The 27,425-nt window shown below is 54.8% G+C and overlaps 1 protein-coding gene and 1 long non-coding RNA gene across 8 annotated transcripts in view; one reads left to right on the top strand and one right to left on the bottom strand.

Annotated features, from left to right (window-relative positions):
- Positions 1 to 27,425, top strand: part of GRK5 (G protein-coupled receptor kinase 5) — a 179,496-nt gene that overhangs the window by 124,011 nt on the left and 28,060 nt on the right. For 2 of the 4 annotated variants that reach the window (XM_036223311.1, XM_036223312.1), the window contains exons 3-4: positions 6,752 to 6,864; positions 17,094 to 17,171. In XM_036223311.1, the coding sequence (XP_036079204.1) occupies positions 6,752 to 6,864; positions 17,094 to 17,171 (191 nt within the window). Of the gene's footprint in view, positions 1 to 6,751; positions 6,865 to 13,701; positions 13,810 to 17,093; positions 17,172 to 27,425 lie in introns of those variants that run through there. The other 2 variants (XM_036223313.1, XM_036223314.1) reach the window with 2 other exon arrangements.
- On the bottom strand, positions 8,232 to 26,830 carry LOC118603911. 4 transcript variants are annotated; one of them, XR_004951473.1, is made up of 5 exons: positions 26,420 to 26,830; positions 19,509 to 20,324; positions 19,069 to 19,161; positions 17,876 to 18,318; positions 8,232 to 17,123 (listed from the first exon to the last, which is right to left on the bottom strand). It is a non-coding gene; the product is annotated as an uncharacterized LOC118603911 (long non-coding RNA). The 4 variants fall into 4 exon arrangements; XR_004951472.1 differs by lacking the exon at positions 19,509 to 20,324 and having other exon boundaries at positions 26,420 to 26,822; XR_004951474.1 differs by lacking the exon at positions 26,420 to 26,830 and having other exon boundaries at positions 17,876 to 18,032; positions 19,509 to 20,433.

Below are 27,425 nucleotides of genomic sequence, written 5' to 3' on the forward strand. Positions count from 1 at the left end.
CGGCCGCGAGCGGGGCGGCTTTTTCCTTCTTTGTTGCTGATGCAGTCAAGGCCCCTTTCACCAGCTACATCCCATCCCTCCCACCCCCCGCATCTTCAGAACGGTCAAAGCCACCATTTCTTGAATCTTCTAGAAGAGAGATATGGCCTGTCCGAACGGCAGCTGTTTATGTAGGACCCGCTGTGTACTAAGACTGGGCCAGGCGCTCACACGTACTGCTCACTCTGGCCTCCCGTGCAATAGGAGGGGCAGGACGAAGGGGCTTGCCCAAGGCCGGACAGCGGGTCAGTCCGTTCGGACCGCTGAGGGAACTCCACGGACGGCCGCATTGTAAACAACAGAAGTTTATTTCTCACAGTCCCAGAGGCTGGGAAGTCATGGCTGATTCCGTGTCTGGTGACGGCCTGCACTGTCATTTATAGATGGCCATCTTCTCGCTCTGTCCTCACATGGTGGGAGGCATGAGAGAGCTTTCAGGGGTCTCTTTAATAAGGGCACTAATCCCATTCACGGGGGGCTCCACCCTCATAACCGGCTCCCAAAGGCCCCACCTTCAAATCCCATCACATTGCAGATTGGAGGAGACACAAACATTTGGTCTATAGCAGATGTCCTTGACAATGGGCCTGAGGGGGTGGGTACCAGCAGTAGCTCATTATGAGAACAGGCCGGGAGACAAGGCGGGGCTCTCGGCAACATCACCAGGTGGTGGTGAGGACAGGCCCCTTTCTGGCCGCACTCTTTGGAGTCAAGCCCAACCTGAGCGGGGAAGGATGGAAGGGACTTGGCTGTGTGTTGCGTACTTGCACGCGTGTGCACACATACTTGCACGTGCATTCCCAGTTACATTCGTCATCAAGTAAATTTACTTGCCGATCCCGCCTCAGTTACTGATTCCCGTCCCTTCGTGCCTCATCTCCCATCGCCAAGCAACCTGTCTCTTTCTGCCCATCTTCTTGAAGGCGCTCTCTCTTTTAAAAATTAGGGTGACGAGGGCACCACCCTCTCGATAAAGCCGAACACGCACAGTGCCGTGTTTTTATCAGTAGGCGCAGGGCCGTGCATCTCTAGAACCTGATCCTCTTGCCTCACCGAGACTTGATGCCCATCGAACAACATCTCCGCGTTGACCCCTCTCCGCAGCCCCTGGCGGCCACCATCTCACTGTTTCCGTGATCCGGACGTTTAAATGCCTCATGTAAGTGGCACCATGCAGTATTTGTCCTGTGACTGGCTCATTTCTCATCGTTCTTACTCTCATTTGGCATAATGTCCTCAGGGCTCGTTCACATTGTCACCTGGCAGGATTTCCTCCCTTTTTAAGGCTGAACGATATTCCGCCGTATGTAGTCGCCACATTTTAATTTATTCACACGTCGATGGACACTCGGGTTGTTCCTGCATCTTGGGATTGTGAACGGTGCAGCAGTGAACGTGGGGGTGCAGATATCTCTTCGAGAGCCTGATTTCGATTCTCTTGGATAGATACCCAGAAGCGGGAGCGTTGGGTCATATGGTAGTTTCATTTTAATTTTTTCGAGGAACCTTTATACACTTTCAGCCATTCTCCAAGGCTCCCTGCGGTGGCCACAGACCTAGCCCTGGATTCTTACCCCAGTACACCATGCCCCACGCTTCTCCATGTCCTCCTGGCTTCTCACCTGGGGATTTACCACCCGCCCACCCCCATCCCGCGTGGCTTTTCTGTGTGTCCCTCACCCCGATCTCTCGCCCGTTTCTCTGGCTTTGACTGTTATCTTCTTCCCCAGCACTCAGCCTCTCCCCTGCCGGCACTGCCTTTGGTGACCCCGTCACCCCCATTCCCATGCTCCAGCATGCTGTCCCATGGGCACCGCCCCAAAACCAGCCCAACATCGTGAGGGCAGTGCGTGCCCATTGCCAGCAGTCCTGCTTTACGCGGTTTCATTTCGTGGCTGCTCTTCCCAGCTCACCCGTGAATGTGGCTCCCTCCCGCCCCGGGTAGCAAGCGCACGTACTGCTCAAGGCAGAGATGAAGGCTGTGGTTCCTCATCTGCTTTCAGGGCTGCTCATGAGGGGCCCCAGGGCGCATGACCAGCAGGGCCTCAGCCAGTGCCCGTGGACTTGCTAAAGGGACTGTCCGCGGGAAGAAGCGGTTCTGCCCGAGGGCGTGGCTGGCGTTCCGGTGTTGCAGGAGGGTGTGGCCCTCCTGTCTTCCAGGCCAGGCGGGAGCATGCTTGAGAGGTGTCAAACCCTCGCAGGAACAAACGACACACGTGGTTTTCCGTAGTCCAGCTCTTCACCGAAGCAGGATCCCAGCAGTGGGTGCTGCGGCCTCCCTGCCCAGGGCTGGGCCAGAACCACAGGCAGCTGCGGCTCCCCGGGCGGCGGCCTCCGGAGAGGTCTCAGCACCCCTGCGCCCCTTTCTGCGGACCGTGCTTGAATCATTTACGCTCTGAAATCGCGAATGTCCCAGTGGCACGGTGAATCCATTCCAGTCTCCTTCGGAGTCCGGCCCTTTCCTATCTGAGCCCAGCCTGCCTTTCCATCCTGCACACCATCCTGTGTGCACGGTGGGCCCCAGCCCCTCCCTGGGGCACTCTGCCCCTTGATCAAGGGCACAGCTCAGTGTCCTAGAGCTTGTAATGGGCTTCCTAGACCCCGTTTTCTAGCCACCTTCCTTGGGCGTTGCTCCCATTTGCCATGTCCACCAGACCTCTATTCCTCCAGCTGAGGCCGAAGGTAACATCACAAAGGCCACGGCCCCATTCTCGGTCTCAGCTGACAGCCAGCTGTTGACTCCAAGCCTGTTACTGGATTGCTATCCTGCCAGTGTGTTTAAGGTGTGTCTCCTCCTACCCATTCATCCACAGACCTCCAAGTGCGGACTTCAAGAAGAGAGTCAAAGTTGAAGGAAACTTCTGGTATCAAACAGCAGGAGACCTTGGAAGGGAGTTTGTTGAATGAATGAAGGACCTAAAAGAATAAAGCTAGAATGATTAGACGACTGGATACTTTCGAGGGCAGGGGACACCGGCCGCCCTCATATCTTACGTAACAAGAGACTCCTTCTGGCCTGGAGGAAAGGATCAATGAAGCATGTGGCCCAAAGCAGGATTGTCTTAATAGTAGAAGAGATGGTGTGTGTGTGTGTGTGTGTGTGTGTGTGTGTGTGTGTGTGTACAGTGCATGCATGCCTGTGTGCCCAGCATCTCAGGGTTCTCAGGGATCTAGACAGAAAAGGCTCCTGCCCCCGGACGCTCCCCCACCAACCCCAGCAGACCACACTTCAGAGAAGGGCTGCGGGCAGGGCCCTTCCAGGCCGGATCCCACCCCCATGGCCGGCTTCCGCAGGGGCGCACCCTGAGTATGTGCTGTGGGGCTCGACATGCTTCCAGCTTCGGTGTTTTTGACGTTCGGAAAGGGACCTGCACCTTGACGCATCCAGAACTTTGATTCATCCCTTTTCCTGTCACCTTGACCAATCCCCAAATTCATCTTTTCCTCTCTATGGCCTCATTCTCCACTTCTCAAGAAACCACAAACGTTGTGCTTTGCTTTGGTGGTTGGCATGGTGGCGCTTCCTCAGAAGATAAGCCCATTTATCTTCATTTAAGGCTGAGGAAAGAATCCAAACAGATGATTAGTGGTCCTTTTTGCTTTGTCCTGGGCTTCTGACGAGGGGCTTTCTTGCCTGGGATCCTCTGTACAGCTGGGAGCAGCCCGGAACTGAGGGGTGCTGACAGCTTGTGTTGGGATCACATGGTGTTTACTGTGCTGTGAGTTTATAACAGCCTTGTTTCCATACTGACAGCAAACGCCATATGGAGAGAAAAAATCCTGACACATGAACCCTTAAGCAATCACAATACGGTACATGAAATCTCGTAATTGCTTTTGGAAAGGGATGGGGGACCTCGCTCAAATCATGTAAGCGGTGTGGTGCTCTCTGCCGTGATTCGATAAAACTGGAATTTGACACAGGGTAATTTACTTTCCTTCTGTGTTTGTGCTGGGGAAGCTCGGCTGATTGGGAGAGGAAGGGGGAGTCCGTGTCCCTCACCTTGGGGCATCAGGGCGAGTGGGAGGCAGCGAGTCCGCAGGCTGTGTCTGCAGGGCGTCATGCTAACAGGTGCGGGCTACAGGCCTGTCACGCTCTGGGCTCCTTTCCTCCCAGACTCCCTACCGTGACGATAACACTCATCTAACTTGACATTTTACTGCTGTCACTTGGGATCTTGTCTGCTCACCCACCCACACACTCCCTTTCCAACAGAATCTGAGATCCCCGGGGGCTTGGGACCACATCCCACCCCGCCCCCCACCGATCCTGGCACACATCGAGGTGGGTTAAATGTTTGTCGGAGTGGCTATTTGTGAACCATCTGTGCATGGGAAGGTAGACTGAATTAAGGTTAGTTCTACGCTCGTTTCAGCCTCCAAACCACTTGAGCAGGTGGCCACACTGATCAAAGTATCCGCTCAGAGAAATCTTTGAGTGCCTTCTTATACAATCGTATACTTGGAACTAGTGAATTCCTACAAAAACAGTTTCTGCCCTCAGGCAGTTTACCCATGAAAGGAAAAGTGGCCATAAAACTCTCCAGCTGGTATGCCTAAAGACAAATCTTCAGCGCGCTCTGGCTTAAGCAAAGATGCTGTGGGGTGGGTGACTGCGGGCGTGGGGCTGGCCGGAGGCTCGCTTCAGGGGCTCCTGCGAGATGGAGCCAGGTTTCTGTCTCCACTCTGCTCTCCTCCTCCCGTGCTGGTTTCATTCTGCGTGGGCTCTCGCCGCCTGGAAGGAAAGACCGTGGTGGCAGCTCTTGGCCGACCAGCTTTAAGGCCTTGTCATCCCAGAGACGAGCAAATGTCTTTCCTGGAAGTTCTAGCAAAAACCCTGGAAGGATTCCCAGGCCCACTCAGGTCTCAATGAATGTATCCTTGTGGCCCTGAAGCAGAGGGCTCTGATTGGCTGGGACTGAGTCGTGTGCTCACTCCCGAGGCTCAGGAGGAGTCGGCTCCCTGACAACTTTGGGCTGGAGTTTTATAGACTCTGGGAGAGGGGGTTCCCTAAAGGAAGGGAGATGGAACAGACCAAAAAGTCCACGTCCGCGATGGTAATAGATTGTGTTTATTAAGCATTTCCTATGAGTCAGGCTCTGGTCGGAGTCCTTTCCATGCATTGTCTTCTTTAATCCTCTCGATAGTCCTAGGATCTAGGTACAATTACTGTTCCCAGTTTATGGATGAGGAAACTGAGGGATAGAAGCGTTAAGCCAGTTCACACAGGCAGTGAGTAGCGAGGCTGGGATTTGAACCCAGGTGGTTTAGCTTCGTAACCCACGCTCACAGCCCCCAACCTCCCTATAAGTAAGAGCTTGACCTCCCCGGGAATAAGCTCTTTGGGTACGAAAGTGAGTCGGCATCTTGGCTGTGTTCGTATTTCCTGTCGTATTCCTGTCTCCAGGGAAAGGCCCTCTAGGAGGACAATCGTCCTGGTCCTTCCTCTACATTTGGCTAGGATAGTCATTCTTTCCATCCAGGTCACTCTCCTAACCAAAGTCTAACTCACCCCACTTCCTGGTTTCCCCACAAAACCACCTGACTGTTTCTGGTGCAGCTGCAGAATCAAAGGGCTAGTTTTCAGTGCTTGAGGTGGTTCGAGGCAATGTGTCTCAGTCAGTCCTTTGAGCACCTTCATGGCCAGAGAAAGCCCCTCGCAGGGTCATTGCAGGAAGAGCCTAGAAGGGACCCACTTCACCCCACCCCATCTTACCTCCAACATGTGGCTTCCTTCACTTTTCAGAGAGGAGGACTGAGGTGCAGAGAGGGCGGGTGAATTGCTCGGAGTCACATAGCAAGTCCTTGGCCCTCCCCTGCCCTCCAGGCCTTTGGGCTTGGAGTCTGGCACTGCACCCCCTCTTCAGAGCTCTCTTGGTTACTGAGTGCCTGCGGCCTCATCACTTTCTGTCTCTGCGCCTTAAGCTCCTCAGCTGGAAATTGCAGGGTTTTCATAAGATTCAGCTGGAAAACGCAGGATTTTGCTCCAGTTGGGCAAAAATGGGAAAAAAAAATTTTTTTTTTTTTTACTGTATTCATTAGGATGCTTTGTATTACAAGTAATTTAAAAAAATGTTTCTAACTGCACTAAACAAAGCTCATAAATAAGTTTCTCTGGCGTGGCTGGGCTGCAGGCATGGTTTGATCCGGAGAGTCACGACGCCACCAGGGCACCAAGTCTGCTTCTAGTTTTCCCAGCTCTGACCTCCTCTGTGTGTCCGCCTCATCCTCACAGCGGCTTCCAGAATACTGCATTAGACTCTGGCCTCGTCCCCACGCGCCCAGCATCCAGAGGAAGAGAAAGCACCTCTGCTCAGTCTCTGGCTCTCCCTGATTTAACTAGCTTGAGTTACTTGCCTTCCACCCTTATCCAGTCAGTGTAATCGGGGACTGTGAACGGCTGATTGGCCAGCCAGGGGCCAGTGACAGTCCCCAGAACCGCTGGCATCTCCATACAGAACCCAGGGCATCGGAAAGCAGGAGTGGGCCGGGGGGTAGAGGCTGGGTTGTAACGGTGCCTTCTTCCACACTGACCTTGACCCCTCTGAGTCTGCAGAGTCTACAGAGCCTGGAGATAAAGAAGGGGGTCCTGAGAGTTTGCTAGTCGCTTTTCTCCATCCGTCTGCGGCGTTAGATCCAGGTGTGGGCTGATGGGGTGGCCCCGCCTGGCCCTCGCCTGGGTCTTACCACATTCTCCTTTTCTTGTCTCCAGACAGAGATTACTGCAGTTTATGTGACAAGCAGCCCATTGGGAGGCTGCTTTTCCGGCAGTTCTGTGAAACAAGACCTGGGCTGGAGTGTTACATCCAGTTCTTGGACTCAGTGGTAAGTCCCTGGTCCTGGGGGTGGTGGGGGGCCTGTCTTTGGTCCTCTGTGTCAGTGATTGCTTTTGTCCAAAAGAAAGGATAGACCACCCGGTTTAGAAGGGAGAGGAATAAAATCGTTGCTCAAGAAACCTCCACCGCAGACTTCGAGAACGTGGACTGTCTCCAGGTTTGCAACTGCTGGGTGACCGTGGGTGGGCCACCTGCCACTCTGGGCCTCGCTTGATGCTGCTTTGACATGAGGCCCTGTCAACTGCCTGATTTCGGGAGCCTGAGTTATTATACAGGGTCGGGCCTGGGGAAGTTATATGGTTCTCCCAACGCTCCAAAGTTGCTCTTGGATTCTGCGGCCTCTTCCTGCAGCTGAGAACCCATTTTCTAGAAAGCAAGCTCCCTGAGGCCAGAGCCCTGGGCTTCCAGTTCAGCGCTGCCTAGCACAGTGCCTGGCACATACAGCCACTCGGTACATGTTTGTGGAATGAACACGTGTTAGCAGTTTCGAGCCAATCCGATAGCTGCTGGCTTCACTTTTTGCTCACACACTCGGCCGTGATTGACACCATGGCGACTTCCTGCGGTTGTGCTGGTCACTCCCTTGTTTAACAAATGCCGATGATCTGCACGGGTGTTAAGGACCAGGTGTGGGACTACGCAGGAGCTCGTCGGCACCCGCTCGGGAAGGCGGGGCGCCACAACCTGGCTGAGTGCCCTTTGGGTTTCTGTTCAAGGCACACAGTGGAAACCAGTCATGAAAGGAGTGGGGTCATCCAGACCCCCTTTCTCAGGACAGGGGGCCAAGGCACTCTTGTTTCCTAGAGGGCCTCAGGCCATGGGTGTCTGCAGCCCTCCCGACCTCTGCTTCGGTTTAGGAGACAGCCCTGTGGGGCCCAAGTTTGTTTCTTCTAATGGGTTTTAATGTGTCTCTCTAGATGCACAAGCCAACTGTCCACTGAAAGTGCCTGCCAGAAGTCACATGGGTCCCCCGCATAGTCAACATGTCTTAAAAAGAACTCAGCTGTCCCCCCAGGCTCCCAAAACTGCCAGGCCTGACATGTTCTCCGTTCCTGTGACCAGCACCTCACAGTCACCCAAGCCTGAAAACTTGCATTGTTCTTGACCCCTCCCTGCCCCTCGTCCCTTCCCCATCCAATCAAGGACCATGCGCTTGGCTCCTTGACCTCTCCCAGACCAGTCCTCTCCCCTCCTTAGCCTCTGTCTTGGTCTTGGTGCAGGCTCTTCGCACCTCTCTCATGAGTGATTACAATGTTCTCAGCCTTGGCTGAGCAGTAGAAACACCTGGGAGCCTTGAAAAAAATGCCAGTACTCGAACCGAAGCCCAGACTCATTAATTTGTATCTCAGGGGTGGGACCTGGTATTTTCATAACTTTTTATTGTGGAAAATTTCAAACTGTAAAAAGTAAAAGTCTGCAGAACAGTATGGTGAACCCGCACGCACCCTTCACCCCACTTCAGCAATGACGGACTCACGGCCCGTCTCGTCTCACCCATCTCCTCCCCTCTAGCATTTCACCGCGGATCTTCCGCGTTTCGTCTGGGAATGTTTTGGTATGCGTCTAAAGGATAAACGCTCTCTAACAAAAATAAAAATAACCCCAGTACCATTACCGCTGCTAAGAAAACAATTCTTGCTACCATCAAATAGTAGTCACTGATCCCCTGTCTGACTTTCTCATGCTTTTCATAAATGTGCGTTTCAACCGTTTCTAACCATCTTCCCTTGTTCGTCCGGAAGAGCCTCCCATAGTCTGAATTTTGCACGCTCATCCCCGTGTGTCACGTAATAGTGTCCTCTGTATTCCTCGTAAATTGCTCATTGAATCTAGAGACTTAGATTCATTTCAGTTTTGGGAGGAGCGAACGAACTTCATAAGTGGTTTTATGTGCTTCCGTCAGGGGACGTATAATATCCGGTTGTCTTTCTTTTCAAGGTGGCAGAAGCCATTCATAGTCAACATCTAAGTCTGTTGATGTATTAGGGATTGCAACATGGCGACGTTCTAAGTCTATCATTCCTCTTCGCTTGCTAACTGGGAAACACCTTCCGATTATTATTTGCTTACTCACTGGTGAAGTTCAGCTAGGAAGCGCTTGATTTTCCCCCTGTACTTGTGTTTTCAAAGCATCCTCCAATAGTGGTAACTAGTTAGGGCTTTAAACGTGTGGATTTAAACATGGTGTGCTTTGATGCACCATAGTCATTATCTCTACCGGTGTTCCATGGTCTCGCCATTAGCTCGGAGCCCTTTAGGTTGGCTTCCAAGCCCTTGAGAGGAACCCAGCCGTCACTGGCAGACTCTTGGCTCTGTGGCATAAAGTGATGTTCCAGGCCCATCTTGTATGTTTCCTGCCCTACACCTAGAGTCTCATTTCTCCAAGGAGCCCTGGCCCCTCTTACTGGGAAATGGTACCTGGAGACCAGCTTGGCACAAGGGATGCTCATTACCACTGGACTGGCCATATTTGGAGCAGACATTGGCATTTTTCAACTTTTCTAGGACTGCACTATGAGTCTGAGTTGGGAAGCATTAACATCTGGGGTAGAGTTCAAGTTCTGAGGCTGACTTACCAGGCCTTCCACTGACAGCCCCCTGCCCACCCTTTCATGCTTGACCTTCCCCTGGGTCTTTCTTGGGCCCTTCGTTCTGGCCCCACGTGGTGGCTCTTGCTTGCCAGGCTGATTGGAGCCTCTCCGTCCTCGCTGGAATGTAGGGAGCAGGACAGAGGTGTCAATCGTGCCAGACCTTGTGCCATGAAAGAACTTCGAAGTGGGGAACTACTGGAGGGGTTTGATCAGAGCAGCGACATGGTGTGACTTCGGTTTTTAAAGGACTTTCTGACCCCCGCGTTGGGAACAGGCCGTGGGGGGAAGGGTGGGAGTGGGGAGCTCTGATGGGGGAGCTGCAGCAGGTGAGGCTGGCGGTGGCTCAGGCCACATGGAAGCAGGTGGCAGCGGTGAGAGTGGGTAGATTTGGGCGTGTTCTGAAGGCAGAATGAACAGTATTTCCTGATGCATTGGGGAGTGAGAGAGAAGAGTTACAAATGCCTTCAAAGCCTTGACCTGAGCAACTGGGAGGAGGGAATCAGGGCGGCTCATTTCGGGGAAGGTCAGGAGCTCCATTTGAGGCACACTCGGCCTGAGGTGCCCATCAGACACCCACGTGGAGGTGTCTGAGGGGAGGAGGGTGTTCGAGTCTGAACTTCGTGAGAAAGGTGTGGGCTGGTATTAGAAAATGGGGAGTTGTGAGCATAGGGCCGGCATTTAGAGCCATGGGCTGGAGTTGCTCACCAAGGAGATGCGTGTGGATGGAGAAGAGACGAAACCCAGAGACAGATCTGGACCAAGGCTGCTCCCCATTCGGAAGACATGAGGCATCGGCGGTGTGGGGGTCTGTGCGGAGTTGATGAGGCAGAGCCTGGCAACGGTGAACCCGGGAGCCAGTGGAATTTTCCAGCCTTGCGTCTTATTTGATGCGTATAGTCGGTTTGAGGAGAAGGAAAAAACCCCGATGGATCCCCGTTTCCTTCTGGTCGTGCAGACGTTCCCTTTCGCTTGGCCTGCACCAGCAGCGTTTTTTTTTTTTTTGGAAAGGAAATGTGCGTCTGGCTCCCTGCGCTGACGTGACAAATGCTCTTTGCATACGCCCTAATGAAGCTGCCACTCACAGGCAGCTGACCCCGCCCCTCGCGTCTTGCCTGCATCCCTGGGAAGTAGCGAGGCCTTTCAGCGCCCATCCTGACGTCACGTGACCGGCCTTTGGCCCGCCTCTCTTACGCACGAAGACTTTATTGAGTTTTCCAGGGCTGCCGCAATTCTCGTCTGAAATACATTTTTTGTTTTGTTTTTTTTTCCCCTTCCATCCTGACTGGAACGCCAAGCAGGGAGGAGGTGGCGCTGTCCTGGGCATTGCATGCCACCCCGGTGCACCCCGGCTCGGCCTGCACCATCCGCTCCGTTCCCGCCTCTGTGTGGAATTTCTACCAAGTGGAGTTTGTTAAAAATAACCCGTCCTCGTCAGGCTCCGATGCAGCCCGCGGGGAAGGCTGGTCTCCTGCATGTTTGCGTGCCACTCATCAGGCCGCAGGGGTACGTCAGCCCCTCGTCTTGGTTGTCGAGGGGATTCTAGGAGCCTGAGAAGGACAACCCCACCCCCCTTGCCTTCCCAAGAAATGGAGTCAATGACCTAAGTCAAGACTATGACCAGGCTTGGCTTCCGGAGGGCAAAGAGGGTCTCAGCTGGTCGGGGGGTCAGAAGGGCCTCCAGGTAGTGGCAGCCTCCACTGGCCAAAAGGGTCTGGCCGTGGATTTCTTAAAGGTTGACGTGCTTCTTTTCTAACCCGTTTTCTGGAGCCTTGATGGCCTTGTGGCTCGTCGAAACCCTGCTGTCCCCACACTTGGGTGTGGCTTGGTTTTCCGGTCTCTTCCCTTTGGAGGTGGGGCGCTCCGGCGGATCCTCAAGCAGACTTGCTCCACGCACAGTTATCGATGTCCCTAGTGCATCGCACTGCGCTCCAGCCATTGGGGACTACACGGTGAGCAGAAGTAGGTTCCCGCCCTCACGCAGCTCGCTTTCTGATTAAATGAGAGACCGAAAAATAAAGAAAAAGTTTCGATGAAGTAAGTGATACTTGCTACGAGTTCAGATGCCCGTTAAGTATTTGTTATTTGCTGCTGTGTAAGAAATTATCCCAAAAAATTAGTGACTTGAACCAACAATAAACATTTATTATTTCATAGTTTTTGAGGGGCAAGATTTGGAAATGGTTCGCCGAGGTGCTAGTAGTGGCTTAAGGTCTCTCAAAGGTTCTGTCAAGATGTTGGCTGGGCGTGAATTCATCTGAAGGCTTGGTCTGTTTCCAGACCTGTGCACGTGGCTGTTGGGTAGAGGCTTCCGTTGTTTCCCTCATGAACCTCTCTCCGTGGGACTGTTTGAGCATCCTCATAACGTGGCTGGTTTTCCCCAGAGCGAGTGACCTGAGAGTTTACGGTAGGAGCTGTAATGGTTACACAGGTTAGCCCTGTTCAGTACGGAAAGAAACTCCTCAAGAGCGTGACCAGCAGGAGCAAGGATTATCAAAGTCTCCGTCTTTAATAATGGAGCCTGGCAGTGACAAACATGAGGTTAAAACTCATGAAATCTCGTATCAGGGATGCTAACAGGCACTCCAAGACATTCATTAGCCCAGAACTATAGAAAATAACTTGATATTAATAAGCTTTTGCCTAGCTTCAGATATGCCTGGTTACCTTAAAATCGTGTTATAAAAAGATTTGGTTCACCTCACCCAGCAAACTAAGTGTTCCGCTTCTCTTATTCATGAGAAGAGATAAATGCCCAGTATGTCTTTGTCTTTCTGTCACTGCTGCGACCTCCCAAAAGAGGCAGGGTTGGGGGAGGCGATCATTCTTCAGATGGACAGAGAGACCCTCTAGCAGTTGGGAAGGCCAGAACCCGGGAGCATGGTCATCTCGGGAAAGTACCACTTAGAGATGGGGTTCTCCTGGGTGCCCCACACATACTTCCAAACATGGCTCCCCTAGAAGCTGCCACCTTCTTGATGATGTGACCCCCAAACCTCCGTTGGCTGGAGCAGGGAGGAGCCTGAGGCCTTTCTCTGGGTTTCATAGACTTATCTGGTAGAGAAGGCTTAGAGTGAAAACCCTGCGAGCCATTGACTGCCATGTTTCCTACCCCTGGAGCGAGCCCGTGAGCCCTGAGCATGAGGCCGGCACACGCGCATGTGCGCGCACACGCACACACACACGAGAGTGGGTTTCAGAGGCGCTCGTATCCTTGGTTCCTGCTGCTCTGGGCCCAGCTACGTTTCCCTTCTCCCTACAGTTTGGTCGCTCAACCCATCCTTGGGTTCCAGGAGCCAAGAGATGCCAGTTTCGCCTGAACTGGGTTTGGGTGCGTTTCTTTCCCCTTAGAACCGAAGGAGTAGCAGAGAGAGGCAAAGACCTGCGCATGGTGTGGCCTTGTGATCCTGGGTGGGGGGTGAGGACAAAGAATCATTCTGGGGGCTGGGGGAGGAAGAGAAGCAGCCGGGCAGCGGGGGATGGGGGAGAGCCACTCAGGGCCGAGGCTCTCGGGAGAATGACGGGCGGAGGTGACAACACAGCCCTCTGACAGCTGCTGGCAGATCGACACCTCCGTCCCGGGGCTTGTCCTCCTTCCTTCCTTTTAGCGTTTGCCCCGGCAGAACATGCCTCGCAGCTGGCGGCTATGGAGCCGCAGGGTCACCTCAGGGTCACTCCTACCACTCTCAGTCTGTGTCCCGCCGTGGCCAGCGGTCCTCTCCTCCTCACCTTCTTTCTCTGGTCCTGTTCCTATGGGGTCCTGTGGGGGCCAGTGAATTCCTTCCTGACCCAGACGCAAGTGGGCTCCTTGGACGGCGGCCAGAGGTCAGGGTGTCTGCTCAGGCAGCCGCATGCGGGAGCCGGGCGTTCAAAAGAGGGGTGCAGGGGCCCCTGGTGCCCAGGCGGAGGGGGCGCCAGCAGATAACTACCCCCCTCATTCTCACCTGCCCCAAGGGGCGAATGAAGACCGCCCCGGCCCCCATGGTCAACACAGGCAAGTGACCAAGGCCACTGCGGGCGGAGCTGGGTATTTCTCCAGAAAGGGCTGTGGTGAGCAGCCGGCCGCGTCACTGGCCTCTGCCGTGAGGACTCTGGAAAAGCTGACCACATCGGTAATTACAGCAAGACCTCATAGCATCTCTGACTTCATCTTCCTGTCAGGGCAGGAGACGGTCTCCTGGGAGAAGGAGGTGACATCCTGAGTCCGTCGGAGGCCAAGGGGAATTCGGCTCAGGCTCTGCTCTTTAAACCAGTGGCTTTGGGAATGCGCCAGGCCCCCTTGTGCCAGCTTGCAAGCTTCATGTTTTTGAAAATCCTCTGAAGGAAACCTGTCTTCGTACGAGAGAGTACGTATTTTCACCAGCATTTTCTGAGATCCATGGTGCCATGAGAGCAAGCCAAGAGAATGACTGACCAGGTTTGCGCTCTGGCCATCCCAGGTTCCTGCTGCCTCACACTCGGTGTCGTAGTTCACTCTTTGTGGTAGAGCAGCGTCTCCTCCACCAAGGTTTATGCCTGTGCTTGGCGTCAATCACAGTGCAAAGAGAAGGCTCGGTAAATGGCGCCTTCCTAGGCTGGCACCTCGGATGTATCTGGGGAAGAGAAATACCCTCCGCATAGACTGGCATAAGCGCTCTTCGGTGCTCTGGCTGTTAGGGTCGAGCTCTGGGCAGGAAAAGGTTTCAAATGGGCGTCAGAGCAGAGAGGAGGGACTGTGTGCCTCCCCTGTGCTGGGGGAGGGGATAAGGCCCACCACCCCCTCTGGCCGGAGGAAATCCTCCTACAGATGGAGGTCACAGGGCCATGCCTCGCATGTGGTTTATCTCTCGTCTTTGAAGACATTGTCTGGCTGCCATTTCCCAAGCTCTAATGATAATATTCCAGGCTGGAGGCCCAGCCTCTTCTTCGCTGCTTATGTTTCCTGGTTTAAGCTGATTTCAGCAGCTCGTGCCCACTACCTGGGCAAGGGTGTCCGCATAGCAGCGGGTCCCCGGGTGGTCCCCCGCCTTGGGTAGTGTGATCTGCCCGAGCCCTGCCCACCAGGATGAGCCGCCACGGTGCCGTCTCTCTGCAGGTGGCCTCTCAGGACTGTCCCCCAGGAGCCCCTCTCGGGGATCACTGTGGAAGCATGGCCTGTCACTCCATCAGGGTGCAGAGCCCAGCGGGCAGCCTTCTCTTGGTTTTCTGCTTCCCAACACAAATGCTGCTCGAGTGGCGGTGACCTGACGTGGACTCTCGAAGAAAGGCCTTTTGATCCCAGGCCGGGCGCCTGTCCCCGTGTGCTCCCGGCTGCCTCCCTGTGGAACTCTGGCGCCCAGCTGCCCAGCCAGGCCTCTCTGCTGGGCGGCAGCTGACCTGAAAGCAATGTTATTTTTTTTTAACGTGGGTTTCAGTACCGAGAGCAATAATATTTTCAGCTGGTTATTGAGGCTCATTAGTGAGCCTCAGGCCTCCATTTGTTTAAATAGAAGCTGACTTCACAGATGCATTTGGGACGGTGCAAATCCAGGGTCCGGCATGGGATTGAGTTACCCCAAAAGGTGGGCGGCCATTTGCCTGGGGCCTGGGCCTTGCAAAACAGTCTGGGTAAATTCCCATGGTGCCAGACCACTAGGCAGGGGTTCCAGGACAGTGGACACTTCTCTCCTCACCCTAGAAGGAGGGTGGTCAGTCGGGCTCTAGAATTCTCACCCTTTACAGACGCGGCTCCCAGCTCTGTCATTTGCTCGCTCTATCGTATTTGAACTGGTTGCCTGTGACCTCTGAGAGCCTCAGTTTCTTCATCTATAAATTGGGAATCATACCTACTTTGTAGGGTCAGCCTGTAATCTACTCCATACCGTGTGCGTGGGTGTGTGCGCGTACACGTGTCAGTTTTGGGGGGTTGCTGGGGGAGCACAGAAGGAGGAGATAACAGGAAAACCTCAAAGAGAAAGAGCCACCTTTTCTCCTTAAGTGGACTCAAGACGTCATCAATCTAATCAGATCATGGAGAAACGATCCGTCCCACGGGCTCATCGTAATGGTGAGGACGCAGTGGCCCTTGGAGAGAGAGAGGTGCTGTGGCTGGCGACCAGCGGAGGTTGGGGGGCCTGCGCTTCCGTCCTGGCTCCGCTGTGGCCAGCTCTGTGACCTTGGGCCAGCCCTTCACTCCTCCGAGCCTCGGTGTCCAGCTCTGTAACGTAAATGGGTCGATTCCTTCCAGAACCACCATCCCATAGTCCTGTGATTCGAATGATCACAGTGGCAACGTGTCTTCCTTGGAGAACATTCTGGACTCTCGATTCGTCATCAGACGAGAGAAATGGGAACAAAAGGGAACTTGCACTCTTTGGTGGGAAGTGTGCCGGACGGCCTCTGGGCGCGCTCCAAGCGCCACCCCACTTTTCTTCTCCTGGGAGGGGCTTCTGGGAGAAATCGGCCCCTAGACACTGGGCTGAGAGGGTAGGGTTCCCAGAACTGGGCCAGGAGAGCTGGGGTGTCTAACTCTCCAGTGAGACAGGCCGGGGGCAGTTTCAGTCTGTCTGTGCTGACATCATTGTCTCTGTCTCTTCTGAAATAGCTGTGCTTCTGGACGAACACTGACAAATCTTTGGTTGGTAGATTTTGAAGTGGTTATAAACAATCTGCAATTCGTTCTCTTGTCTAAATGGGAAAGGCAAGCTTACCCGGGCGTCTCGTTAACTCCAGGCCTCTGTCCACTTGGCAGATGCATCAGATGCGAGTGAAGGAGCCTTTTGGGTCAAGAACATAAAAAAGGGAGGCCGTTCAGAGGACTCACTTCCTTGTAGCCCAGGTCCCACCAGCTTGGCCTGTGATCTGGCGTCCTGAACTCCTTGGTGTTGTTGAGAAAGAACTCCGGGCTTGGAGGTCCAAGTCCCAGGCCTGCCCCCTCCCAGCGGACGACCTCGGACGCTCTGCCGCGTCTCCCGTTCTTTGGATGTGGATGAAGGGGTGCAGAGGCAGCCCCGGCCCTCCTCCCACTTCACTGCCTGGGCTTTTCTGAGGTTCAGATCAGAGCGTCTGAACATGCGACCTCTGTATGGTCGCTTGTAAGCTGAGAAAAGTAAAGCATCCAAATCGTTGTTCTCTTGCAAGGTGTGGTAATGGTGGTGATCATTGTGGCAACTGTTGATCGAGTGTTTATTACATGCCCAGCTCTGGGCTAAGAGTTTTATCACGTTCTTCCCATCTGCATTTTATAGAGGTTAAGAAAATTGTCTCAAGTCACACAACTTGTGAGGTCTGAGTGACCTAAGGCAGCCTCTCGGGGCTGGGCCTTCCAGTTCGGTGGCTTGCTATTTTTCAGTGGCTTCCCTTGATTTATCTAAGTCAGTGCTTCTCAGCCCCGGCTGCCTGGATGCCTGGCCCTCATCACCAGAAGGTCTGACTCAGTTGGCGGGGCGGGGCCCACGCGCCAGGGTCTGCTCCTCTGCGATGATGCTAACGTGCAGCCGGGGCGGAGAGCCGCTGTTCTCCGTGCTCGTCCCTGGATGGTGCTGTCCTCTGCAGGAGGAAGGGGTCGGTCAGGTGGCCTCTGGGGTGTCTTGTCCAAGAGCCTCCCAGGTTCTGGAACTATACGATGCTCATGAGTAAATCTGTGATTGTTCTTTTCCTTCTTCTGTTTTAGGCAGAATATGAAGTTACTCCAGATGAAAAACTGGGAGAAAAAGGGAAGGAAGTTATGACCAAGTACCTCACCCCAAAGGTAAGAGGCTGCCCGGACCCCACAGCAGGAGGGACGGGAGGCCTCATCCAGGAATGTGGGCCCCTAGATGTGTGCCAGGAAAGCACCTGGCTGGCCGGTGCCTGCCACTGGCCTCCAGAGATCCAGAACTCTCAGCCTGCCCCAGAGGGCCGAAGCGGGCAATCGAGGCCAGGCCAGCGGGGGTGTTTCCGAGAGGCCAGTGAGGTGGGGAAGGGCCCGAGGGTGGTCAGCAGGGAACGGGGTGGCTACAGCTGTGTCGGCAGAGGAAACGTCATTCGAACACGTAACAGAATGCAGAGTATTCTGAAGTGGGTTCTGGAGTGTGCCGAAGGGCGAGAGGCCACCCGACCCCACCTCAGGAGCACCCCATCACGGCCGAAGGAAGAGAGGCAGCGCCACCCCCACCCCCAGTCCTGGAGGCCCCGGGACTGATGTCGTCTTCCCCCCGCCTCGACAGATAAATGTGTTCTCCATCCAGCTCAGAGAGCCTGGCCTGGGAGCCCGGGGTCTGGTCCCCGTGTTCTACCTGTGCGGTCAAGTCAAGCTCCCTCTCTGGGCCTCGGTTTCTGTTTCTCAAAAGTGGCTGTCCCTGCCGGACCCACCTCCCCGAGGCCTGGAGAGCCCGCGATGCCACGTGCCGCGTGCATGCACAGCGCTCGGGGTGTGTCCTGCACCCCGTGGGCCGGTGGTGGCTTCGTCCTCACCCTGGGCCTGGGCACTGGGCCCCGGTGACGAGGTTCTGGCCGTTCGTCCATCCACACACAACGCGGCAGGGGTGGCTTCAGGCACGTAGGTCAGGAAACGGTCCTACCCCTGACTCCCCGTCACAGGCGCCTGGGTGTTCTGTGATGCTTCCAGCCTCTGCGCGAGGGGAGACAGCCCTGTGGACAGGCGGCTCCCGGGGCCGAGGGGCAGGAGGCCGCTGTGGGCGCGGCCGGTGGGATCTGCAGCTGTCCTCTGTGCAGGCGGTCTCCACAGGGGCTCGGCTTTGCCCGTCCACCTCTCCATCCGGATCCCTCCAGGGCTGCCCACCTGCTCGGCTTCCCTCCAGACAATGGCAGCTAACACGTGTGGGGACCCCCTGAGTCCAGGCGCCCTCTCACTTAGTCCTCGCTGTCACCACGTGATGTGATTCTGTTGGCTCCACCTTCCAAACGAGGACGGGGAGGCTCACATCCGATCAGGGGCCAGGGCTTGAGCCCAGGTCGCGGTGACCCGGGTCCCCTAGGTCTGTCCCCCGTGATGCACTGTTTCCCGCCCCTGCCCCTCACTGCCCTCCACAGCACCCCCCTCCCCGCCCCGGTCTCTGCCGGCCTGGCCCATCTCAGTGAGGGCGGATTGGTTCTTTGCCCAGCCTCATCGGCTCCTTCAGCCCATCCATGGGCTGTGGTAGGGGCCACTTCTCCCTCTCCCGCCTTGGCCAGCCTCATCCAGAAGCTTCTGCTAGAGGATCCCAACCTGGGCCCTCCAGACCTCTCTACTCCTGCTCAGTGCTGGGGGCGGGGTGGGGGGGGGTAGGGGTAGGGTGGGGAGGACGGGGGCGGGGAGCCCAGACTCTCCGTCAGCTCAGACGGTTTACAAGTACCTCAGAGCCTGCCAACATTTTTTCCTTAAGTACTCCTCAGTTTTTAAAATTTAAACCACACCATATGTTATGGCCCGGGGGCCTGGGAGGTGGTGGGAGCAGTCCCGTGGGCCGGCTGCTTTCCTACAATAAATTTCGCTCTGCCTCCTCAGCCCTTCCTGTAGGCACCTCTCAGCGGCCTGTTTTGCTTCTCAGTGCTGGGGAGCGAGGGGCTGGGAGGGGGGCTGAGCTAGTGGCCAAAGCCCCAGCGTTGGCCCCGAGGCCTTGGAACGACCCCTAGAGCCATCGTCCCCAAACCCAGATCGTCCTTACCTTGGGCCCCCTTCAAGTTGTAGCTCATGAGTCTTGGTTTCAAGCAGCATTTTCCAAAGGGTAGTGCATGGGACACTGGTCATTTGAGAGGCTCTGAGGGAAAAAAAAACATCTCCATGGTCAGTGACTACGTGTGGGCAACACCGCATGCCACATTTCCCCCTCGTAAAGATTCACGCGGCGTGTGAGCCTGTTAAAGGCTCTGAGAAGACCTGCAACACGAAACCTATTCGACCGCTAACAAAACATTTCCCGAACTTGCATGACCATAAAACTTGGGTTTCTCTTTCAAATCTCACTTCTTGCTGAGCACATCTTGGGCTGCAGAACACATCCCAGGATCTTCGTGACCTGGCCGCTCTCTGCTCTGACGTCCTTCCCCCGTTACCTCTCCCGCGGCCCCCAACCTGGGCTCCGGCCACGTCATTTCCCCGTCTCACCCCGACACCCGCCCCTCGCTGCCCTCGTTCAGGCTGCTCCCTGCAGGGCCCTTCATCCGGCAGGCAGGTCCACTCCATCTTCCTCTGTGCCCCCGCTCAGCCCACAGCCTCCTCCGCCTCTGGTGAGACGCCGTCGCGCCTCCCGGGGCGGTTTCTGAGCACGCTGCTCTGTTATGCTTCTTTAGGTTCATGCGGTCAGTGCTTCCACGGCCTGGTGGGGGCTTCTGGGGGGCCCCCTTCCAAGGGCGTTGACAGCACATCAACAGCTCAGTCGAATGCCTTGTGACGGGAGCGGTGGTAGGCCCGAGCGAAGGGAAGTGGGGAAGGGGCTCGTGAGAGGTTGCCCTGGACCACTCGGGGAGGTGACGCGGCCGAACCAAATCTTAACGTGATAGTGAGGAGGAGGGCAAAGGGTGTTAGACACTCACTCCGCGGTGGCTGCCTGCTCACAGCCCTCGTTCCCCCTCCCTTGTCTGTGCTCTCAAAATCAGGCTGTTGAATGAGGGAATCACTCAGACACGAGCTCCAGGTGTGGGGTTGTGAGAGGCCAAGGAGGGGTCTAAAGGGCCCCCAGCCACAGAAGGCTGGCCGGAGAGGCCGGATTCATTAAAAGGCAACGCATTCGTCAGGATGATTAATGTCGCAGCCACAACAAACAAATCCCAAATCTCAGGGGCTTCATGCAGTGGAGGCTTCTTCTTCCTCACGCGCAATCTGATTAGGTCTTCTACCCTCCTGGGTGAAGACCGGGGGTCCTGGCTGCTTTTGTGGCCCTACCACCTTGAAGATGTTTTTGCATGGTCACCATGGACATATCTGGGGATGAGAAGGGTAAGGGAGGCACGTGAGCTTTGACTGCCTGGGCCCGGAAGCGACACATCACTTCCTCTCCCAGTCCATTGACCAGCAAGGGAGGCTGCGGACTCGGGACCATACGGAGTACTGCCACCCCCTGTGTTCTCAACCCCGACCCCCGAGCTGAAAACATTGTCTGTGCGGCAGGCCAGTCTCTGCAGCTGGTGATACAGCCGTGAGCATGGCATGTCTTGCAGATACTCTCAGGCTTGTCAGCTCAGAGAGGCGGCCCAGAGGCCCCCCGCCGGTGGACTCAGACATGTGTGCTGGGCTCTGTAGAGATCCGGGCAGCTCGCCTTCCCGGCACCTGCAGATCGAAAGTGATACAGGTGACAGGTGTTCAGCGGGGCAGGGTTGCTCTGAGCTGGGGTGGACCAGGAAATATTCCTAATTATAATCATAAATAATAATAATAGGTGATCCTGAAAACAGTATTATAGACTGCGATCTTTCATCACTGCAGACTTCATTTTAAACATACTAGCTTTATGGAAATATAATTCATATATCATAATATTTACTCTTTTAAAGTGTACAGTTTAATGGTTTTTAATGGTCTCAGTGACCCTCTCTATTCACTGAGTTGCACAGCTATCACTATCTGGGTCCAGGAGATTTTCTCATGCCCAATAGAAACTCTGCACCTGTTAGCAGTCACCCCCATTTCCCTCTCCTCTGAGCCCCCGGCAACCACTAATCTACTTTCCGTCTCTACAGATTGAACTATTCTGGACATTTAATATAAGCAGAATCATACAGTATGTGGACTTCTGTGACCGACTCCTTTCACTTAGCATGTCTTCAGGCTTCATCCGTGTTGTCACATGTACCAGTATTTCATTCCTTTTTATGGCTGACTAATATTCCGCCACATGGACGAACCACATTTCATTTACCTTCTCATCAATTAATGGACACTTGGGTTGTTTCCATTTTTTTTCGACAACTATGAATAATGCTGTTACGAACGTTCGTGTACAGGTTTTTGCGTGGACCTGTGTTCTCGTTTCTCTTGGGTACGTACTTACGAGTGGAATTGCGAGTCCCGTGGTAGCACAATGCTTAATCATCGGAGGACCTACCGGACCGTTTTCCAGGTGGCTGCCTCATCTGACAGTCCCACCAGCAGTGTCTGGAGGTTCCGCTCTCTCTACACCCTCTCCAGCACTTGACATTTTCCGTCTTTTCTATTTCATTCATCCTAGTGGGCGTGAAGTGGTATCTCTTCGTGGCTTCGATTTGCATTCCCCTAATGACTAATGATGTCGAGCACTTTTTCATGTGCTTATCGGCTGCTTATATATATTCTTTGGAGAAATCTCTATTCGAATCCTTTGCCCATTTTTAAATTGTTTTTTTTTTTTTTTTTTTTTATCTTCTCGGTGTTGAATTTTAAGAGTTCTTTGTTCGGCCTACAAGTCCCTTATCAGATATATGATTTGCAGATATTTTCTCCTATTCTGTGGGTGTCTTTTTACTTTATTGAAGGCATTTTTTGAAGCGTAAAGATTTCAAATTTTTATGAAATTCAGATTCATTTTTGTGACTTGTTTTTAAGTGGCTCGTTTTTACTTTGTCTTCTTATCTGTTCTTACGAGGCGGTTTGGGGGAAAACAGGGTATATATGGGGACAAAGCAAACAAACTGTAGTGCCTGTTCGGCCCACGAACCTGTCTTCCTCTAAAGAACCAAAGCCCAATTGCCTGTTGGAAAGAGCCAGGCCAGACGTGGTCCTTCCGGAATATTCCAGCCCTTCTCCTGGGTGACACGACAACATTCTTTAGGCCCCCTATGTCCAGCCCTGCAATGGCATTTAATAGACCTGCTCTTTCTAGCAACTCCCCAGGGTGGGCACTAGCGGACCCATTTTTCAGACCAGGCAGCCGAGGTTTGGGAAGGGAGGAGGCTGGTTTAGAATAGTGGAAGCTGGGCTTCCGCGGAGCCCCCGCGGATCCCGCGTCGGCAGCGTCGTGCGTGGGGCACCTTGCTGTGTCTGTTTGAATCAGGGCCCGTGACCAGCTGGGCTGCGTCTCCAGCTTGGAGCTGCCCCACGGCGATCACAATGGTGGGACCAGTGTCGGCCACGTTACACTAGGGAGGATCAGCTCAGTCCAGGCGAAGCTCCGACCTGGCCGAGGGCCCGGCCGGAAGGGCCTGCGTGGGCTTCTGCTGACAACGAGGTGGACAGGTGTGTTGGGGCGGGCTCCTGGCACGAGCCCGCTCGGGTTTTCGGGGGGTTCTCGGCGGGTTCTGGGCACGCCCCAGGCAGGCAGCTCTTAGAGGACATTTCTTTCGGGTAGGTCCACTGGCAGGATATTATTCTTAGGGCCCTCCACAGGCATGCCTCTTTGTTTCTGTAAACAATGATAGGGTAAGGCAGGGAAGTTTGTTCTCATTAAGGGGGAAATTACCCATCAACCCGAGCTCCTGCACAAAAGAAGTCTATTCCTAGTGCTTGTTTGGCTCTCCGGAAAACATCCATCTTTTAAAAAGTAAAGAGTTTGAATGAAAGGAAATAATAATTATTCTAAGCTCCTCTTTCTTTCTGGGGGTCTTCACTGGCACCTCCCCTTCCCTGCCCAGGCAGCAGCACAGGAGTGTGGGCAGCGGCGGGCAGGCTTCCCAGCAGGGGCTGGCCTCGCGCAGTCCAGTCGGCAGCTTCGATCCTTGTCCTCAGTTTCACCTGGGACCCCGGTTCCGTCGCTCGCCCGCTGCGCATCCTTGGAGCCTCAGGCTTTCCCACCTGAGTGCGGGAATAATAATGGTGGTGCTGACCTGGGCTCGCGGTCATCGGGGGTCATTGGTCGTTCTCAGAGCACCTTCAGGTCCATCTGCGCCCCGCCCTTACACTTCCGTATGCAAAACCTTTCTTTAAATCAACTTGTCTTTTAACTTAAAACGGGCTCGAACAGGAAACTTTGTATCAGGAGCGTGTCTGGAACACCCCTATTGATTTGCTGTACATAAAGATAAGTGAAAAAAATATCGATTTTGAATTCTAGCTAGATGCTCTTTTGTCTGTCTACGGCTCGGAGCTCAACGCCTTCTTTCTCGTTGATGGAGATGAGCGAGGATTAGATACGAATTAGCAAGATTTTAGCACCTCACTGAGACTTGCTTTTGAGGATGGGAGTCTTGAAGGAGACTTGACAAGGGACTATGTTTTCCAAGGAGTGATTCAATATGGTTTAATATGATTTAACCGTACCTCCTAAGACAACCTCATCATCTTTGGAAAATGCTAGGCTGACTCTCCGTTTCCCAGCTATGGTGCATTTCATAAATACCGGCATGTTGTTGGAAGAAATAGCATGACACAGCACAGAGCACTGGACTAGGAGTGAGGCTTGTCCCTGGATCTCCCTCCCTGGGGTCTGCGGCCTCGAGGGAGCTGGCACAGAGTCCACTTAACCATCTACGCAACCCTTGGTCTCCAAGGCAACCCAGGGCACAAAATATGGGTGGCTTGGGCAAATCCCTCCCTTCCAAGTGCCTGCCACATCCTCTGTGGGGTTTGGCATCCCAACCACCGGCCCGGGACCCAGCTTTTCAGCTTTGCTAAGATTGCTTGGCCCTCGTCTGTCTCCCAGCACCCAGAACAGCGTCTCCATCCTGTAGTTAAGGAATCTGGTGAGCTTGGAAGGACGCCATGGGGGAGGGGCGGGGGCTGGACCTCTTCCACGTTTGGGAGCAGCAGGGAGACAAAATCCAGACAAAGAAAGCCACATTTGTGCTCACTAGGTGTCCTGCGGCAAGTCGGAAGGGGGCTGGTGTTTACTGAGCAGCTACTGTGTGCCTGGAATTTCCTATTTCATGTTTAACCCAGTTCTCATAAGAGCAGCTAGAAGGACGAGAAAAGGGGGGGGGGGGTTAAAAAGGTTAAGTAATTGCCCAGGAGCATCCAGTAGGGCCAGAGCAGGAAGTCGAACCCAGGCCGGTCCTCCTCGCAGCCAGGCGCCTCCTCTCCGCGGGCCCCGGCGAGGCCGCGGGGAGACCGAGGAGGGGGCTGTGGCTGCGGCCCTCCCGCGACCACCTGAGCCAGGAGCAGCTCTCCCCACGCGCCAAACACTGCGCCAAACGCTGCGCCAAACGCTGCGCCGAGGGCTTTAAGTAACTCACTTAATCCGCGTGTCTTCCCCGTGGGTCGGGTTGCGTCTCCATTATAAAGATGAGGAGATGAAGGCCCCTGGAGGTGGAGTAACTTGCTCTGCTAAGATGAACCGGCCTGGCCCCCCTGTCGATTCTGCTGAGGGGTTATTAACGGGGAGTGGGGTGCTGTTGGAGAGCAGCGTGGCCCGCGAGGGCTCCCGAGTCACTTCGAGGGCTCCCGAGTCACTTTGCGTCCGCCCAGCGTCTGCCTTGCTCCCCACGGGGTGCACCAGCTGCTCTACCTGCCCTCGGACAGTCCGGAATGGTTGTGAGCTCATCCTGGGGGACTGTCCCCCCAGTTCGCCACCCAGGGAATCTCAGGGGCCACCCAGCCGACAGCGATCCGCTTTCGTTGAGTGACCTGGAGGCCAGACCCCCCTCCCCTTTTGCCTCCCTCCCCATCCCCAGGGCCTGGCTTTGAGAAGAACACTTACAGCTCCACGGAAGCCGGTTTTAAAATCACTGAGTTAAGCTAAACTTCTCATTTCCCAGATGAGGGAAGAGAGGGGCTAGACCCCCCCCCCCCCCACACACACACACACCAGCCCAGGATCACACGGCCTGGTAGAGGGGGTTGGAAGGTTTCTTGCTGGCCTTTCCGCAGCCCAGTGCTGCAAGCACGGAGAGAAGGCACCAGAAGGAATGCTTCCTGACCTCAGTCTCCAGTCCCCGCCGCGGATGGCCCGCAGCTGGGCCTCAGCCCCTCCCTGTTCGTGGCCCGGTGTGTCCGAACGGCGAGTGACGTGTGGGGTGCGGGGCGTTCACCAGGTGAGCATCCACGCTCTTCAGACGGAGATGGCCTTGAAGGGGTAGCGCTGGCGTGAGCTCTCTCCCACTCCTTTGCAGGGGCTGGGTGGGCATTAATTTAGCACCTACTGAATACAGTGCGCTTTACACCTTTTGTCATCCATCTTCGTGACAGTGCTGTGTAGTAGACACAATTGTCCCCTTTCTACCTCGGGCGAGGGTCTTTAGCTACTGAGAATGAAAGCCGGGGGAATCGAAAACGGGCAGTCGGACCGACGCTTGTACTCAAGTGTCCACACCAGCATTTTTCACAATGGCCAAACAGTGGAAACAACCACGTGTCCATAAACCTACGGATGGAGAAACACAACGTGGCCTCTGCAGACAATGGAATAGTGTCATTCATAGCCACAAATAGGAATGTTCTGACACCTGCCGCAAGGTGGACAAACCTGGAACACATTATGCTGAGTCGAGGAGGGGAGACGCGAAAGGCCACACGCTGCATGATTCCACGTGTATGAACTCTCCAGAATAGGCACGTCCATTGAGACAGGATGTAAACGAGTGTCTGGCAGGGCCTCGTGGGAGGGAGGTAATAGGGGTCGTTGCCCAGCGGGTGCAGAGTTTTTGTTTGGGGCGATGAAAAAATGTTGGTGAAAGCCGGTAGTGATGGTTAGCATTAGGAATGTAACTGACGCCGGCGAATCGTACCCCGAGCACTGGTTAAAATGGCCACGTTTAGGTTATGTCTGTGGTACCACAGTGAAAGGCAAGCGGCAACAGGAGAAGAGAGAATTGGAGGCCTCGCTCCACTGCGTCCGATTCCAGAGCCCGCGATCTTGCCCTTCCACTATGGTGCCTTATCGGACGTGAACCAAAGATGAAATCCACCCCCCGCCCCAAAGACACACCCCGAATCGGGCTCCCCAGCGCTGCATGGATGAGGAGGTCCCGGAGGGCAGGGGGGTGCCGAATGAAGGACGGACGTGCTGGTCCGTCTCTCCACGTCCAGCTGCTGGCCCCAACCCTGGGCTTCGACTTCCACTTTGCACTGTGTCCTTAGCATTGTCCCCTGTCACGATCTCCCTGCACAGCATTTTTAATGACTGCGTAATGGTCCTTCACATGGATGTACCTTTTTCCTCCCCCAACCTTACCTGGAAAACGAATTCCCTTTGCCCGAAGCCTGATTTCTTTCTGGCTCCGCCTGCCGTCCTGGAGACTGACCCGCCAGCCAGCCAGCCGGGGCTCCTCACAGCAGGACCCGGCATGCCCATCCGGGTCCCCTTTCCTTTCTCGTGACCTTCCAAGTCAGGAAATTGGATGTTGCTTTGATGCCGGGGGAGCCAGCTCTGCCTCCGACCCCTGTTCCCTCTTGTGTATATGGTATTTCCTGCCCCGAGTGGCCGGAGACAGAGAAATGAGCCATAGGCTTCCTGAGGACAACACCCTGCCCTCGAGCTCGGCCCTGGGTGGGCAGTGACGCTGGTCCCTGTGGTGTCTGTGCTGGGCTGACTCACTGTGTGGCCCGATAGTGGGCCTTGGGCAGAGAAATGATATCACTGGGCGGGGGGGGGGGGGGGGCCTTCCGTTGAATTCCCTGGATATGAGGAGGTTCCCGCCCCTCCTTCACTCCCAAGCCCCATGGAATGAAATCCTCACTGGAGAAAAATCTCCCAAGGCCAAGATATTTCCAACGCGAGTTGCACAGTGAAGCCGGTCTGGAAGGCGTGGAGCGGGAGGGTGTTCTGGAAGCCAGAAAGCTGGCTCGCAGCGCCCTGGCCTCTCACGCACGAGGAATGAGGGACACTCCCTGAGCATCCTGCAGCCAGGGCCCTTCGGACCCAGGCTCACTCAAGAATGACCTGCACGTGGCTGCACTGACCCTGAGCAGAGAGCTCTCGGGATTCAAGCTGCTTGCCAGGAAAAAAAAAAAAAAAAAAAAAACCCGCAAAAGACAAAGCCCACTTCTCCAGGTCCCCGGGAGCCAGTGCGCAGCCTGTGTAAACAGCGCGTCATCTCCCATCGAGCACCTCGGGGCCGCAGGTCGTGGCTGGGATCATCAAGCTGACAGAGCCCGGCTGGCCCCTCGGCCCACCTCCAGGCATATTTCGTTTTGTTAATTTTCATTTCTTGCTTTTGACGTAAAGAGTCGAGGTCTGG

Source organism: Rousettus aegyptiacus, unplaced genomic scaffold, assembly GCF_014176215.1.
Source record: "Rousettus aegyptiacus isolate mRouAeg1 unplaced genomic scaffold, mRouAeg1.p scaffold_m13_p_6, whole genome shotgun sequence".
Classification (NCBI taxonomy): Eukaryota; Metazoa; Chordata; class Mammalia; order Chiroptera; family Pteropodidae; genus Rousettus; species Rousettus aegyptiacus.